The sequence below is a fragment of the Gracilinanus agilis genome, chromosome 2, assembly GCF_016433145.1.
Source record: "Gracilinanus agilis isolate LMUSP501 chromosome 2, AgileGrace, whole genome shotgun sequence".
Taxonomy (NCBI): Eukaryota; Metazoa; Chordata; class Mammalia; order Didelphimorphia; family Didelphidae; genus Gracilinanus; species Gracilinanus agilis.
The window spans coordinates 463,073,380-463,088,987 of record NC_058131.1 but is presented as its reverse complement, the minus strand read 5'-3'; the positions used below and the strand labels follow the sequence as shown (position 1 = coordinate 463,088,987).

Below are 15,608 nucleotides of genomic sequence, written 5' to 3'. Positions count from 1 at the left end.
TGCTATTGGCTAAAAAACAGAAGGGTGGATCAATGGGATAGATTAGGGTTAAATGACCTCAGCAATTTAGTGTCTGATAAACCCAAAGATTCCAGCTTTTGTGATAAGAACTCACTATTTGACAAAAACCGGAAGACAGTATGGCAGAAGCAAGGTATAAACCAATGATTCCCAAAGTGAGCGCTACCGTCCCCCAGTGGTTGATGCAGCGATCCAGGAAGGTGGTAATGGCCACACTTTTTTTGTATTACATTCTATTCTGAGTTCAATAAATAGTTTCATAATTTCCAGGGGGCGCTAAGTAATATTTTTTCTGGAAAGGGGGTGGTAGGCAAAAAAAGTTTGGATACCACTGGTATAGACCAAGATCTCATACCCTATACCAAGACAAGGTCAAAATAGATGAATGATTTAGATATAAATGGTGATACTATAAGTAAATTAGGAGAAGATAGAATAGTTTACCTATCAAAGCTATGGAGAATGGAAGAATTTATGACAAAATCAGAGATAGAGAACATTAGAAGATATAAAGGAATAATTTTGATTATGTTAAGTTAAAAAAGTTTTGTACAAACAACTAGTATGTTGAAGGAAAACAACTAGAAAACTGTAAGTTGCTTCAAGTCTTAATGCCCTCAAGCAAGATACCATACTTAAGAGTCATTACCTAGACAGGTGCATCCCCACTTTAAGCAAACTTGATTTGAAAATGAGGATTTTTTAAAAGGCTAATGGATGTCTATTCACTTTGCAAAGCAATTGAAAATTCTCTTCCTTTTAAAAGCAAACTGTCCTTTAAAAAAGGGGAGGGGTGTGAATTTTTAGATACACAGAGCATTAGCAGGAATGGACTTTCTGTATAATATGAGGTAAAATGAGGAGGCACTAAATATGTATGTAGGATTAATTAAAAGGCCAAAATCCAAAAGTTAACAATGCAGCTACTGGAATTTCATACCAGAAAGCATATAAGGTATTGTCTGAATGCATGCACAAAGATGGCAGCCTTCTCTCTTCAATCACAAATTTAGCAATGAAAGGGACCTTAGAGATGATATAGTTCAATTCTCTCCTCTGCCCCCATTTTTCATTTGAGGAAATTGAAATTCAGATGTAATTGACTTGTCCAAAATCATATGCCCAAAATGGGATTTGAACCAAGATCTTTTGATTCTAGATTCAGCATCCTTTTCACTAGAACTCAATGCCTCTCATGTAATTGGATATTTTGTATTTTCTAAATATTTTGCAAAAGTAATATGGATTTTTCTAGGCATTTTGGTATATGCTTCTAATCCCAGCTGTTGGGAATGCTGAGGCTGATGGATCTCTTGGGCTCTGTAGTTTTGAGCTTCAGTAGACTGTCAATCAGGTGCCCACACTAAGTATTACATTAATACTGGAATCAAAAAGGCTTAGGTGGAAAAATATAGTAAGTCAAATCACAGTGAGAACAGGCTGGTGTGTAGCTCTTACAATTCCAGACTAGGTGAGCTAGTAAGATAGTCTTAAAATATATATATATATATATAAGAGGACAGCTAGGTGGCTCAGTGGATTGAGAGCCAGGCCTAGAGATGGGAGGGCCTGAATTCAAATCTGATCTCAGATATTTCTTAGCTGTGTGATCTGGGCAAGTCACTTAACCCCCATGGCCCAGCTATTCTGCCTTGGAACCAATACTTAGTATTGATTCTGACAGAAAGTAAGGGTTTAAAATATACACACAGATACAAACAAGTAATATAGATTTAAAAACAAGAAATGTGGAACAGGAAGAGTCCTTAGTCATCTTGTTCCCACATTTATGCAGATAAGAAAGATGAGGCCCAGAGAGGTGAATCAATTTATCCAAGGTCAAACAAAATATGTAAATGGAAGACTGGAGTATTCTGACTCTAAGTAAAATGCTTTTTCCATTACACCACATTTGTAAATAAAAAAAAATGACTTTTTGAGGCTGCTAACTCCTATCATTACCATCTTATGATTACAACAAGATAAGGCGGTACCCATGGCAGATGGAATACATTCTTTCTTTACCCAGTTTCCCCTGCTGAGGAAAGGCAGAGGTCACAAAGACAAAGCAACTAATTCTATTGCAGTTTGCTTAGGATCTATCCTTCTCCTACGCCAGGTTGTAACAGGACCAGTATGTAACATGCCAAGCGTTTCCCCACAACATGGGTTAGGCTCACCCCTCCTCCTTCCTTCCTGAGACAAGGATCCCTAGATAGAGGAAAAACAGCCATAGACCCCCCTCTTTCCTTGATCTGACTTCTTAGTCTCTATTGTTGGTTCAACTATTTTCAGTCATGTCCTACTCTCAGTGAACTCTTTTGAGGCTTTATTGGTAAAAAATACTAGAGGTTTACCTTTTTCTTCTCCAGCTCATTTTACAGATGAGGAAACTGAGGCAAATAGGATTAAGGGATTTTCCCAGGGTCACACAGGTAATAAGTGTTTAAGGCCAGATTTGAACTTACAAATATGAATCTTCCTGACTCTGGATCTGGCACTCTACCCATTGCACCACCTACCTGCAGGATGACTTCTTGGTTGCCTATGAGCATAAATAATCCCATTTGCAGTTTTCTGACTTGGTGGATTTCTAAAGACCATTCAAGTCACCATATCCTTCACCATAACTATCCTGATGATCTATATGGACCAGGGGATCAGAGTTCAACAAGCACCACTATATCTTTGTTGCATATCCTTGCTATATTAGCAAACCTCCTTAGGTTAACTCTTCAAAGACTTGTGAGTACCTCCTTTCATTCCATTTTTGAACATGATCCAAAAGAATGTTGGCAATGGAGAGGCCTTTGACACAGATAAAATGAGAAATGTTCAGTAGGGGACTTAAAAAAGATCACATTATGCCATCTCACAAGGTGATATGATAATAGGAAATAAGGGGCTTCTGAAGTGCACAGTGAAAAGGATAGAGGACTTCCAAGGAAGGGTCTGGGGACTCCTCAAATGTACTCATACCTCCAGAGCCCGAAAGTGATTACAGTCCTGATTATGGCAAGGAAAGGGGAGAAAGATTTAATTTAAATGTCTGGGAGGGAGGCTTTGATCTTCTGAGGCACAGCATAAGAGCCCTGGGTGCCTCCGAGGAGAGGAATACTAGAAAGACAGGAGAGAGACAAAGGTGGTACAGTAGATAAAGTGCCATGTCTGAAGTCAGGAAGACTCTTCTTCCTGAGTTTGACTCTAGCCTCAGATACTTCCTAGCTCTGTGACCTGGGCAAGTCTCTTACTCTTACTGTTTGCCTCAGTTTCTTCATCTGTAAAATAAGATGGAGAAGAAATTGACAAACCATCCTAGTATCTCTGCCAAGAAAAACCCAAATGGAGTCATGAAAGAGTTGGACATGACTAAAACAACTGAACAACAATGACAACAAAAGAGAGGGCCAAGGGCAGTGAAGAAAATCTGCCTACTTTGTGGAGTTTGCACAGATTTCCAATGGTGGTATTAAAAACTGTGAGCATCCACATGCTGCTGCCTATACCTAGGACTTATACCTAGAAGCTGTAGCACACAAAAGAGCCAAACCCTGATAAACTATCTTGGCAAGTGACCTAAAGCAGGGTGAGGGTAACCTTTGGGCCACAACCCCATCAGTAAATTATGGAAATGTTTATCCTAAGCAGGTAAAGATTTCTCTCTGTATAACGGGCAGATGAGAATAATGTATTCCAATGGCCACGAAGGTGGCTAAAGTAGGTGCTATGAAGTGCTCAGAGCTTGGTCTAACATGCCAAGGTCATCCACTGTATCCTGGCCCTCACTGGTCATCCAGACTTTTGTTTTGCCACTGGACTTGGATGACTCTGGAAGAGAGTATGAGGTTGACAACTTTGGGCAACTCTGCTTTAATAAAATCTAATTCACGCACAAGTCAAGACACCACCCCATGATGCCATTGGTCCTCTTTGAAAACAAAGGTGGAAAAACAACACTTAAAAAACATTCTTTGCATAAATTTTTGTTTATACACTAAAACTATGAAATGGTAAGGCAGTTCTGAGATGGAAACACTCATCACACAGCATAGTGTTTATGGGGAATTAGTAAAATGTCAACTCCTGTGACTGAGGGCTCAGTTGAACTAAAAGTAAGGAATCTAATGATAATAGTAAGTGATGCCATTTATATTTAGCTCTGTGCTAAGCAGGCCACAGATGCCTCAGATGTTTCAGAATTAGACTTTTCAACATAGTCAGGGTAGCTAGAAAAAATGCTTTCCAGTTGATCCCATCAGGGGTTTTGTTTGTTTGCCTAACTCATATATTTAGGGCTCATTAGAATTTAGAATCAGGAAAGGTGCCCACTGAACACCAATGTACTACACACAGTGTGGTCCAATAGTAAGGTCAATAGCCTGGGAGCCGGCAGACCCAAGTCCTATTATGGTCTCTGCTCTTACTACTATAACCTCATTTTCATGTTGATAACTTGTAAATAAATACAGACCTATCAAGTAGTCAGAAAACCCACTCTTTAATTAGGAGAAAAGGACAACGGTTAAATATTCTGGTCACCACAAAGAGTCATGAGCTAAATACCATACAGAACCAAAGGATCTGGAACTCGGGGAACCGTATCCGTGCACTATGCCAAGTACCAACTTCCCCTGGGAGAAGACACAGCTCTCATCACCAACTCCGAAGAGATACTGAACCCACTGAATCTCTTTATACCTTTTGGGAAGCCTACAAAGACTAACCACAAACAGGTGTGTAGACCTCCTAACATACAGCAGCTATAGTATTAGGGAACAGTCAGCTGTAACAAATCAAATGTAAAGGTCAAACTCAGGAGCTGGGCTTCTTGAAAGGAAACTTTTACCCAATAGAGAAACCTTTCAAAACAAACAGGTACTTAACTTTCAAGCAAAATAGGTGTGCTTGAGTGGTGGCAAAAAAACTGGAAAAGGAGGGTATGTCCTTCAATTGGGAAATGGCTGAACAAATTGTGATATCTGTTGGTGATGGAATACTATTGTGCTCAAAGGAATAATGAACTAGAGGAATTCCATGTGAACTGGAATGACCTCCAGGAATTGATGCAGAGCGAAAGGAGAAGAGCCAGAAGAACATTGTACACAGAGCTGGATACACTGTGGTACAATCGACCATAACAGATTTCTCTACTAGCAGCAATGCAAGGATCCAGGGCAAGGCTGAGGGACTTATGAGAAAGAAAACTAGCCACATTCAGAGGAAAAACTGTGAGAGGAGAAACACAGAAGAAAAACAACTGCTTAAACACATGGACTGATGGGGATATTATTGAGGATGTAGACACTAAACGATAACTCTAGTCCAACTATCAATAATATGGAATTAGGCCTTGATTAATGATACATGTAAAACCCAGTGGAATTGTGTGTCAGCTAAGGGGGGCTAGGAGGGCTTGGGGGAGAGGGAAAGAACATGAAATATGTAACTAGAGGAAAATATTCAAAATTAAAATAAAAAATAGGTGTGCTTGGCACTGGGGTTTCTCAAAGGAAAGGGTAAATTGAGTCATCCAAAAATCCACATTGACAATGTAATCCTTTCAGTTTGGGAGTTTGCCTCATAATAATTCTATGAAGTAGGTAGTGCAAACATTATGATCCCCATTTTCCTGATAGGAAGACAGAAGCACAGAACGATTAAGTGATTTGCTCAGGGTCTCACAGCTAGCATGTGAACACTGTAAGATTCAGGTTTGCACCTTCTGATTCTGATCAACACAATGACCAACCATGCATGATTCCATAGGTCTCATGAGAAAACAGGCTACCTACCTCACTGCCAGAGCAATGACAGGTTCTAAGTACAAGATAGAGCCTTTCTTTCTTTTTTATTTGGACTTGACTGATATCGAAATTTGTTTTGCTAGTCATGTTTGTGACAGTTTTGTTTTGTTTTTTTTTTCCCTTGCTTTCTGGTGTGTGTAGGGGGTGGGAAAGAAAATGTAGATCTTTGTGAAAAGAAAAGAAAATTGAATTTTTAAAAAAACTCTTACCTTCTGTTTTAGAACCAATTGGATTTGCTTGCTCTTTAAGGGTCACATTAAGGTGACAGTAAGGGTCACACAGCTAGGAAGCATCTAAGACTAGATTTGAACCCATGGCCTCCCATCTCTAGGCCTGGCTCTCAATCCACTGAGCCATCTAACTGCCCCCAATTGAATTTTTTTAAAGTGTCTCCTGGGTTCAGTTCCCATGACTTCTAGTACATCATTCTGTCACCCACTTCTAACGAGTTCTATGACACTTGAATAAGTCACTTAACCTCTGTGGGTCTCGGTTTCCTCATCTACAAAATGAGGAATTTGTACTAGGAGATTTCAAAGGGTACTTTCAGCTCTAAAATCCAATGATTCTTTAAATCAGCCAAATACTATATTTCCTGATATGCAAGTCAACCTTGAAGTATTTATAATTATTATTCCAAACAGGAACAAAAATAATAATAATTTACCCAAAGAGTGCTTTACTTACACACTGAACATTGAGGCAACTACTCTTCATGGTACACAAATCAACTTCTGCATGTTTCTTATTAGAATTGTTAACAACAACAATACTAATTTCCCCAAAACATCCCCTGAGTATCCAGGTAACTAAGGCCTTCCTACCTTCCTCCCAACTCACCCTTGACCAGTTTATAGTAATTAAGTAACAGGTGGATAGAATAAGCAAGTGACCAGCATAGGAAGTAAGACTGAAAACCATCTTTATTAAAGAAAAAAATGCAAATAGGCCTAAACATTGAATCAATCACATAGTTCACAAAATACAATTTACTTTTATGTTTAATGCTCTATTGGTCAAACTTTGGAAAATCTGGCCACTATATTATCACATAATCTAATAACAAGATTTTAAAAAATGGTTTTTGGAAACTTGTGACAATGTTCTCTAAGCCTAGAGTTCTTGACCCAGTGAAGGAGCTTATGACATTAGCATCATCTAATTGCCCTTTCAGGTGTGAGATTTTAATTGCAGGGCTAGTAGCTGGGTTTCCATTCACTAAGTGCTACAGGCAGATCTAAGTCAGAAGAGACAATTTATATTTTTCTCACCTGTCCAGAACAAGGTCTGGTGCAAAGATGAGTTTGCCAGGATGATCAATTGACCGCCACATCAGCCCCACCATTAACACTTCCATCCAGCAGCTCTCTAAGAGTCTCACTTGGTCATAAAGGCTGAGCTCCACAAAGCCTGGCAGAAACAAAAGGATAAATGTCAGGTATGTCCACACACTGCTCCATCTCCCGATTTTTTCTTTTTGTAAAGACAAGAAAGATAAGAGCTAAGAAAACACTTCACAGGCAATACAGGAAAGCAATCGATATTTATGAAATGAGGAACTAAATCTTGGCCAAAGAAGAGCAATGTGAGTGAAACACAGATGAGCAGCTCACGTTTTCCTGTCCTCCGAGTACAAAAATGATTTTGTTTAGAATTAGAATTGGCTCCCACCCTCTTATCTCTTGAACTCCTCCTAAGGGAAACTGAGGAAGAGCAGGGACAAGAAACCACAACTCATCCTCATTAGTTTTACATTTGTTTGTTTTGAACTGTTAAGAATTCCAAAACAATAACATTCAGTGAGCTCCCACCACCAGCAGAACACTCTAGAAGTGGCATAGAATTAAAGATGGGGAAGGGGGGATATGGAAGAAAGAATAAATATTTATATAACACCTATTAAGGGTCTGGCACTATATTAAGCACCTTACAAATAACATAATGGCCAAATATTTCCAAAGTTTGGCTAATAGAGTAATAAGTATAAAAGTAAATTGTTATTGTGTGAAATATATGATTGATTCAATGTTTAGGTCCATTCAAATTTTTTAATAATAAATTGTTTTCAGCCATGCCTCCCAAATAAATCACGTGCTTACTCTTTCCACCTGCTTAATTGCCATAGATTGATTGGGGCTGGGGTTGTGGAGAACATAGATATTTGTTGTTGTTCAGTCATGTCTGACTCTTCATGATCTCATTTGGAGTATTCTTGGCAAAAATGCTGGAGTGACTTGCCATTTCCTTCTCCAGCCCATTTTATAAATGAGAAAACTGAGGTAAACATGGTTAAGCGACTTGTCCAGGGTCATACTCTAGTGTCTGGAGTCGGATTTGAATTTGGATCTTCCTGACTCCAGGCCTGGTGCTTGTGCCACCTACCTGCCCTGGAGATATACCTAGGAATATTTTCATGGGAGCAAGAGAGGGCAGTGGAATGGGGAGGGCAGGAAAGGGAAAAAAACTCTTGGCCATGGTTAAAAAGTTAGCAAATGGCAAAGATGGGATTTGAACCAGCTTCTCCAGTTCAAAAGGAAAGACCAAGGAAGGAAGGAAGAGTCCAGGTGGGAGTCCATTTTGTCATAGAAAAGAAGGATTTCACTTATTCTGCTGGGCTCCAGAGAACTAAAGGAGGAGTAACAGATAGAAATTACATATCCAGTGATTTAGGCTCAAAAAGAAAAAAAAAAACAAATTAAAAATCTTCCTAATGATTCAAGTTATATAAAATAGGGAAGGGCTGTCTCTAGAGATAATGAGCTCTCTGTCCCTGTATGTCTTCAAGCAAAGGCTCAATGACTTCTTGTTAGGCGAACTGTTGAAGTGATTATTATTTAGTATGGGTTAGGCCTCTGAATTCTTTTTCCAACTCAAGGAACCTCCAAACCAAGATGAGGTATCAGAAGAAGACTTTAATGGAGAACTTGGACAATGACTTACAGGGATGGGGTGGGGCACAGAGAATAAAAGGAGTTGAACGTGGATTTCAATTGGAGAAATAGTATATTTTATATACTATTATACAAAGGGGAGACTAGTACATGATAAACTAGAGGGGAGGATTAGCTACAAAGCAAGACCCATGCATGGTGAGAATCAGTAAGAAATAATTTCAGCAAGACAGGGGCCAACAAATAAACCAAAATTTACTGGAGCATAAATTCCACCCTGGACCAATCAGTTGTACCTACATTTTAGCAACATAATCTCCTAGACAGAAAGTTTGAAGAGAGATCAAAGGAATGAATCTAGTAGCCTAGCTAGCATATAACAGTATATTGTTTGCAAAGCCACATGTTACATAGTTAAAGTACTTTGTAAACTTGGCAAACAGTTATATTAGTGTTATTTTAGTAGTAGTAGTAGTAGTATCCCATTTGATCCTCACAACAGCTCTGTGAAGTAGGTACTATTATTATCTTCCTTTTACACATAAGGAAACTGAGGCTGAGAGAGATTGCCCATGAACCTACAGCTATTAAATGTCTGAGACAGGATTTGAACTCAGATCTTCCCCACTTCAAGTCTAGGGCTCTGTCCCTAGGGATGAAGTCACCCAAGGAGAGGGAGTACAGCAAGATGACTCACTGGCCTGGAGTCAGGAAGCCCTACATTCAAATTTAACCTCAAACACTATGTGAACTTGAGTAAGTCTCTTAACCTCTATTTGCCTCAGTTTCCTCATCTGCAAAAAATGGTGATAATAATAGCACTTACTTCCCAGGGTTGTTGTGAGTATCAAATGAGATAATAATTGTAATGTGCTTGAGTGAACCTATAAATGTTGTTGTTGTTGTTGTTATTATTAGGGCTAGACTGGCTTATATGCAGGAAGACTCCTTACAAAGATGAAGTACTTTCTCCTACCTCAACATATCAACACACTGTGATAAAACCAAGGTAGCTGTATGTTAGTTATGGCTCAGACCATGCTTTGTGTCAGCCAGATTACCATTTAGGGGCAGCACAGGTCTCTGATACACAGTGATGGGTAGATACTTCAACTCATCCTGCAATAGTTAAGATTTATGTCTTTGATTTTTTTTAATGCCTGTAATAATAAAGGAGCCAGTTTGGGATGTTTGATAGAAGGGAGATAGAGAAAGTCTATGTGGTGAGTCTCTCTTCCAGCACACTCCTGGGGCCAAATATACACTGGGAGACTTTAAGGGGGTGTCACCCCAAAACTGGGTGACTTGGATGGTCCTGCCACCCCACAGAAGCTAGAGGCAAGGCTTCCCTATAAGAGGAGGTATGTGGTACCCCAATCTGATCCTGAATAAGGATGAGGTTCACACAAACCTCCCCCCCAATCAGTTAAATTCACAGCAGGTGGTCTGGCTTCAAGATGGAGGCAGCCAGACCAAGCTGTGGTTCCCCTCTCCCTCACTGTCTCTCAAACACTCTGGAATGATATCTGACTGTTGAATGGCTTTTTATTATTCACAAATCAGGGACTGGGGAAAGGGGTGAAGGGCAGAGGAATTTTGGGGTGCCCTCTTTGCTACTCCTATGGGGTCTGTCACTTAGGTGGGAAACTTAGTGGTTCCCACTCCAAAGATTCTCCCCTCGCCCCTTCTCCTTCTATTTCTATTTCTATTTTTCTGTTTCTATCCTTTTCTATAATTGTAAGTTTTGACTGAAAGGGGTCTCTCAGCAAGGTTGGGTAATGAGTGAAGAAGACTAAGAGAATTGCTCCCAAAATGGAGTCCAAAAACTTAGCTGACTTGACGGTTGAAATTTTGATGGGTGAGATGTAATGGAATGGCTTTGGTCAGGGAATCAGGGTTTCAATTTCCAATAGAAAGATTCTCAGGAAACCCTCAGGTCTGGATCCGAGATGGAACGTCCACCTCCTCCCTCTCTCAGTCCTCCTCCTCCTCAGAGAAATTCCCAGAATCCTCTGTGGTCTCAATTGTCAGCAACTGCCTTCTCTGCCTCCTTTGGTCCCATTCCCCTTGCACAAATCCCATCTTTACATGTCTTACACTGAGAAAGAAACAGGTATTTGGGGGATGTGGTTAATATAGGAAATTTTCATTCCAAATTCATCTTAACTATGCCAATTTGTTACATTTACTTTTCTTTTTTTTCTCAATGGAAAGTGAGGCATGTGTGGAGAAGATGAGAAAATGGACCTTTGTTACTTGAAAAAATTATAGTAATATTTTTTAAAAGAAGTCTTATACCAGCACATCTATGTATTGTTGTCCCCACTACCCCTGCCTGCTAGGATTTGAAGCTGGCCAGCTGGTATTCTTGAAGAGATTTCCCCTACAGAACTGCTACAGTATTTGAAGGTTCTATCATTAAAGTCATTTTTAGCCTGGATTTCATTGTTGATGTTTTTATTCAGCAATGTCTGACTCAATGATCCCATTTGGGGTTTTCTGAGCTAAGATACTAGAGTGGTTTGCCATTTCTTTCTCTAGCTCATCTTATAGATGAGGACACTGGAGTAAACAGGGTAATGTGACTTGCCCAGGGTCACACAGCTAATAAGTGTCTAAGGTCACACTTTAACTCAGATCTCCCTGATTCTATCTACTGTACCACCTAGCTTGTCCCTTGGGCCAGATAGTATGGCCAAATCATAGGGTAGTTCTTAAGAAAATATTTGAGAACTACTGTATTATGGCATAATTATTTCTAGTATGTTTTGTAACATAATGCCAGGCATGGCAGATATGGTAAACAAGAGGCATGGAGAAGAGGCAAGGCAAGAAGAGAATAAGAGAAAATAGGGAATCCAATTTAGATATTTTAACAATACCTGAAGAGAGGAGTATGAAATGAGACACAAAAGTTAGACTGAAACAAAGGCTGTAGAGAGCCCAAAATGCTGGGGAAAGGAGCATTATTTTGTAGGAATGAGAAACCACTGAAATGAGAGAGTGATATGGTCAGACCTGCATATTGGAAAGATGGCTGAGACTTAACAACTCTAAGCAATGCAAAGACCAAACAAGATTCCAAAAGGCTGATAACAAATCCTGCTATCTGCCCCTGATAGACATGGTGGACTCAGGTTTTGGTCATGGGCAATGGGGAGATTTTTTATTTGACTATGGATATTTGTTAAAAAGGTTTTGTTTTTCTATATTTTCCAATGGAAAAGAAAAAAAAGGAGGTAAAATTAAATTAAAATGAGAGGTTTTTCAGGAAAGAGGCAGCTAAATGGCTCAGTAGATAGATTACTGGGCCTTAAGTCAGGAAGACCTGAGTTCAAATTCGGCCTCAGACATTTACTAGCTATGTGACCCTGGACAAGTCACTTAACCCTGTTTGTCTTAATCCACTGGAGAAAAAAATGGCAAATCACTCCAGTATTTTTGCCAAGAAAATTCCATAATGAGGTTATGAAGAATTGGATTTGACTGAACAACAACAACAACTACTCAGGTAATCTTGCTATATGTTGCTACATGTAGGATGGACTAGAGAAAGAAAAGATCAGAGACAAGAAACTAGTAAGGGGACCATTATAATAATCCAGGCAAGGTGTTATGAGATGACCTAGAAATTCAAGCTTTTCTGATTTTGATATATTGTTTACTAGGGAACAAAGAGAGAGATTGGTGCCTTTCTTGGACCTCTTGACAAAGATGCTGACTGCCTATTCCATAGACCACTGATTCCCAAAGTGGGCACTACCGCCCCCCTGGTGGGTGCTGCAGTGAGCCAGAGAAGCAGTGATGGCCACACTTTTTTTGTATTACATTCTATTCTGAGTTCAATAAATAGTTTCATAATTTCCAGGGGGTGCTAAGTAACATTTTTTTCTGGAAAGGGGGCGGTAGGCCAAAAAAGTTTGGGAACCACTGCCATAGATGAACTGTCTGGCCTCACTGAGAAGGATGTGTGGGAAATATTCATCAGAACAGAAAGGAAACAACATATGAAATACTATCTCAAAGATGTTTTGGAAAGAGAAATGACATGATCTAGCTAGCGATTGGATGAAATGATGTTGGGGATATCAGGGTTAAAGGTAAAGGAAATGGAAATAACTCTAACTCTCAGGACTTCTTAAACTTTCAGGTATATAGTAGGACCTAGTTTTACATGAACTCAACACACGCAAATTCAGATATATGCAACTGGCAATCAAAGAAATAAAGTTAGAAAAATATATACATAAATATAATTATATGTTAAATCCCCACCATTCATTTCCCCAAGCGGCATAATGTGTCTTTGTAGCTCACCCAGTCACGCTCATTCCTGCCCTGAAAAGCGTTAGTGTGAGTCATTACATTATTTTGTTCCAAACATTAGCTCCTGCTTTGTCTAGAGTTCTGGCTTGTAACAAATCATGGTGTCAGAGCAGTGCTTCTCTTTGTTTCATTAACACTCTTTAATTATGAATAATGGCCCCGGAGTATAAGAATAGTGATGCTGGTGATTCTCATATGCCTAAGGAAAGTCAGAAAGTACCTAGGGTGTGTTCAGATAAGAAATACTCATTAAGTAATGGGGTTCACTATTACACAAGGAATCTCAGAAAATATTGGTCATGTAAAGCAAGGCCCTTCCTTATAGGTATGTCTGAAAAAAAGAAAAGAATTCATAAGATGCGGTCAAGAAAACAATTGTTATCCTTATAAGAGAGTTATCCTCACTTGTCTCTTCAGTTCTTTCTGTTGTTTTTTTTTTTAAACACCTTCTGCCTTAGAATCAATACTATATATTGGTTCCAAGGCAGAAGAGCAGTAAGGGCTAGGCAATGGGAGTAAAATGACTTGTCCAGGGTCACACAGCTAGGAAGTGTCTCAGGCCAGATTTGAACGGTTAGGAGGAAATTTTAAAATTATATATTTAATGTAGGATAATACTCAGGCTGTCGCTAAAGAGCTGAGAGTTCCAACCATGGAATGAAAGGAAGGAAACTGTTTTCCTTGAGGACTCTGGGCAAGACTGAGACAGGGAGAGGGCTGCTTTTACCTGTCTCTGTGGAGAGCCCAAGGAGTGTGGATTTATCACAGAGAAGGAAGACCTGCCAGTGAAAGATCAAGTGAGCAAGAAGATCTAACTGGGGTGGTAGACATCCCAGTCTGAGACAAGCTCCTTGATTTAACTTTCCTGGATTTACTTTCTTGTGAACCTGTTTTCCTGTACCATCAAGAGGAGCAGAAGTGGACAAAACTCTGTGAAAGACCCAATTCCCTTCCAGCCTGTGATAGAGTCTGTTTTAGAGCAGTGTAGTCTCTAACCTATCTCCCAGCCCATGTGTTGGTCTTTTAGTGATTAGATTTAGTGTGGCCTCTCCCCAGTATCCCTAACTCCTATAGTCATTATTAAATGTGTTTATAAATGTATTTATAAATCCTTTTGTCCCAGTATTACTCAGTTATTTGTTGATTTCATAGACTCCCTGGCTAGGTGGATCTGAGAGGCAGTTGACATCCTGTCACTCCCTTCATCTGCCAAACCCATTTCTTGAAATGTGTTTCCCAGACTTGTTAAGTTATTACCAGTCTATTGCCCTGTCCTGCCTGTCCTGTCTCCTCCTCACCCTTTCTTGAAACCCAGATAATATATGTTACCCAGATTTTTCCCCATAAGAGAACCTAGGATGTCCCATCTCTAGTCCTAGCTCTCACTTCACTGCTTCACCCAGTTGCTCCCTAGTTCTCTCTCTTTTAAAGAATTCAAGCAGTTTACAATACAGCCTGAAGCATGAGTTTCCCAAAGACACTTTCAGAATAGGAGAACCTAAACCTAGACACCCAAGGAAAGCCAACCAGCAAGTGTAAATCTGAGTGGCAACCATAAAGAATTCTTGCCATATTTCCTTACTCTGCCTTTTTCTAGTATTATTCCTTTACCAACATTTAAATAATATATTTACTTAAATACTATCTTAGAAATTCAGTTCCTTCTGATTTTTATATACTGTTTACTGGGAACCTAAGTCTAAGATGACTGGTACCTCCTACTCTTTTCTAAACCCTTACCTTGTGACTTATCATCAATTCTGTGTATTTGGTTCTAAGGCAAAAAAGCAATAAGTACTAGGCAATGCGGGTTAAATAACCAGGGACACACAGCTAGGAAGTGTCTGAGGCCACCTTTGAACTCCCGTCTTTAGGCCTGGCTCTCACTCCACTGAGCCACCTAGCTGCCCCCACTGGTACCCTTCTTAGACACACCAACAAAAGATGATTACTTCCTTCTCTACAAAAGATGATAGGGGCGGTGGAAAATATCGACATTTTTCCCCTGGATACTTAAAATTTTGATTAAAAAAACACTTTAAAGTGAAAACAGAAGGAATGGAAAAAAATCTCTGGCTAGATAGTATAGAGAATTTAGGTATGACTTAGGAAGATAATAATCAGTAGAGATAACTAGTAATTCATAGCAGGTCATATCTGGGGGCACTGATGAAACCTGTTGCCTCAATATGCAGAGTATTTATTGAGTGATTATTATATAGCAGGGATTTGGGGGAGGGTATGAGTTAGAATAGATAGCTACCAAGTTCCAGCTCTAAAATTGAACTCAGTGAGATGAAACTCAGGCCTGGAATATAGCTAAAAGGAACAAATCTAAATGGTTTAACACTGAATACCCAAAAGCATATACTTAAGTAAGGGAATCCATGAACCAAAGGGAATAAATGTTCTGTAGAACATTTGGTTCAGGGTCAATGGAATACCTAGCCAGATAGAGGAAGCAAATTATAAGATAAGGAAAGAGAATGTAAATCTAGCACCAAGATCTAGTAATGAGAGTGAATTTCAACTATCCACACATCTGCTGGTACCCTCTCAGCTAAAA

General features: G+C 39.5%; 1 protein-coding gene across 2 annotated transcripts in view; it reads right to left on the bottom strand.

Annotated features, from left to right (window-relative positions):
• Nucleotides 1-15,608, bottom strand: part of ESR2 (estrogen receptor 2) — a 63,738-nt gene that overhangs the window by 18,695 nt on the left and 29,435 nt on the right. For both annotated transcript variants that reach the window (XM_044662006.1, XM_044662007.1), the window contains exon 5: nt 7,097-7,235. In XM_044662006.1, coding sequence (XP_044517941.1) covers nt 7,097-7,235 — 139 coding nt within the window. The remainder of the gene's footprint in view (nt 1-7,096; nt 7,236-15,608) is intronic.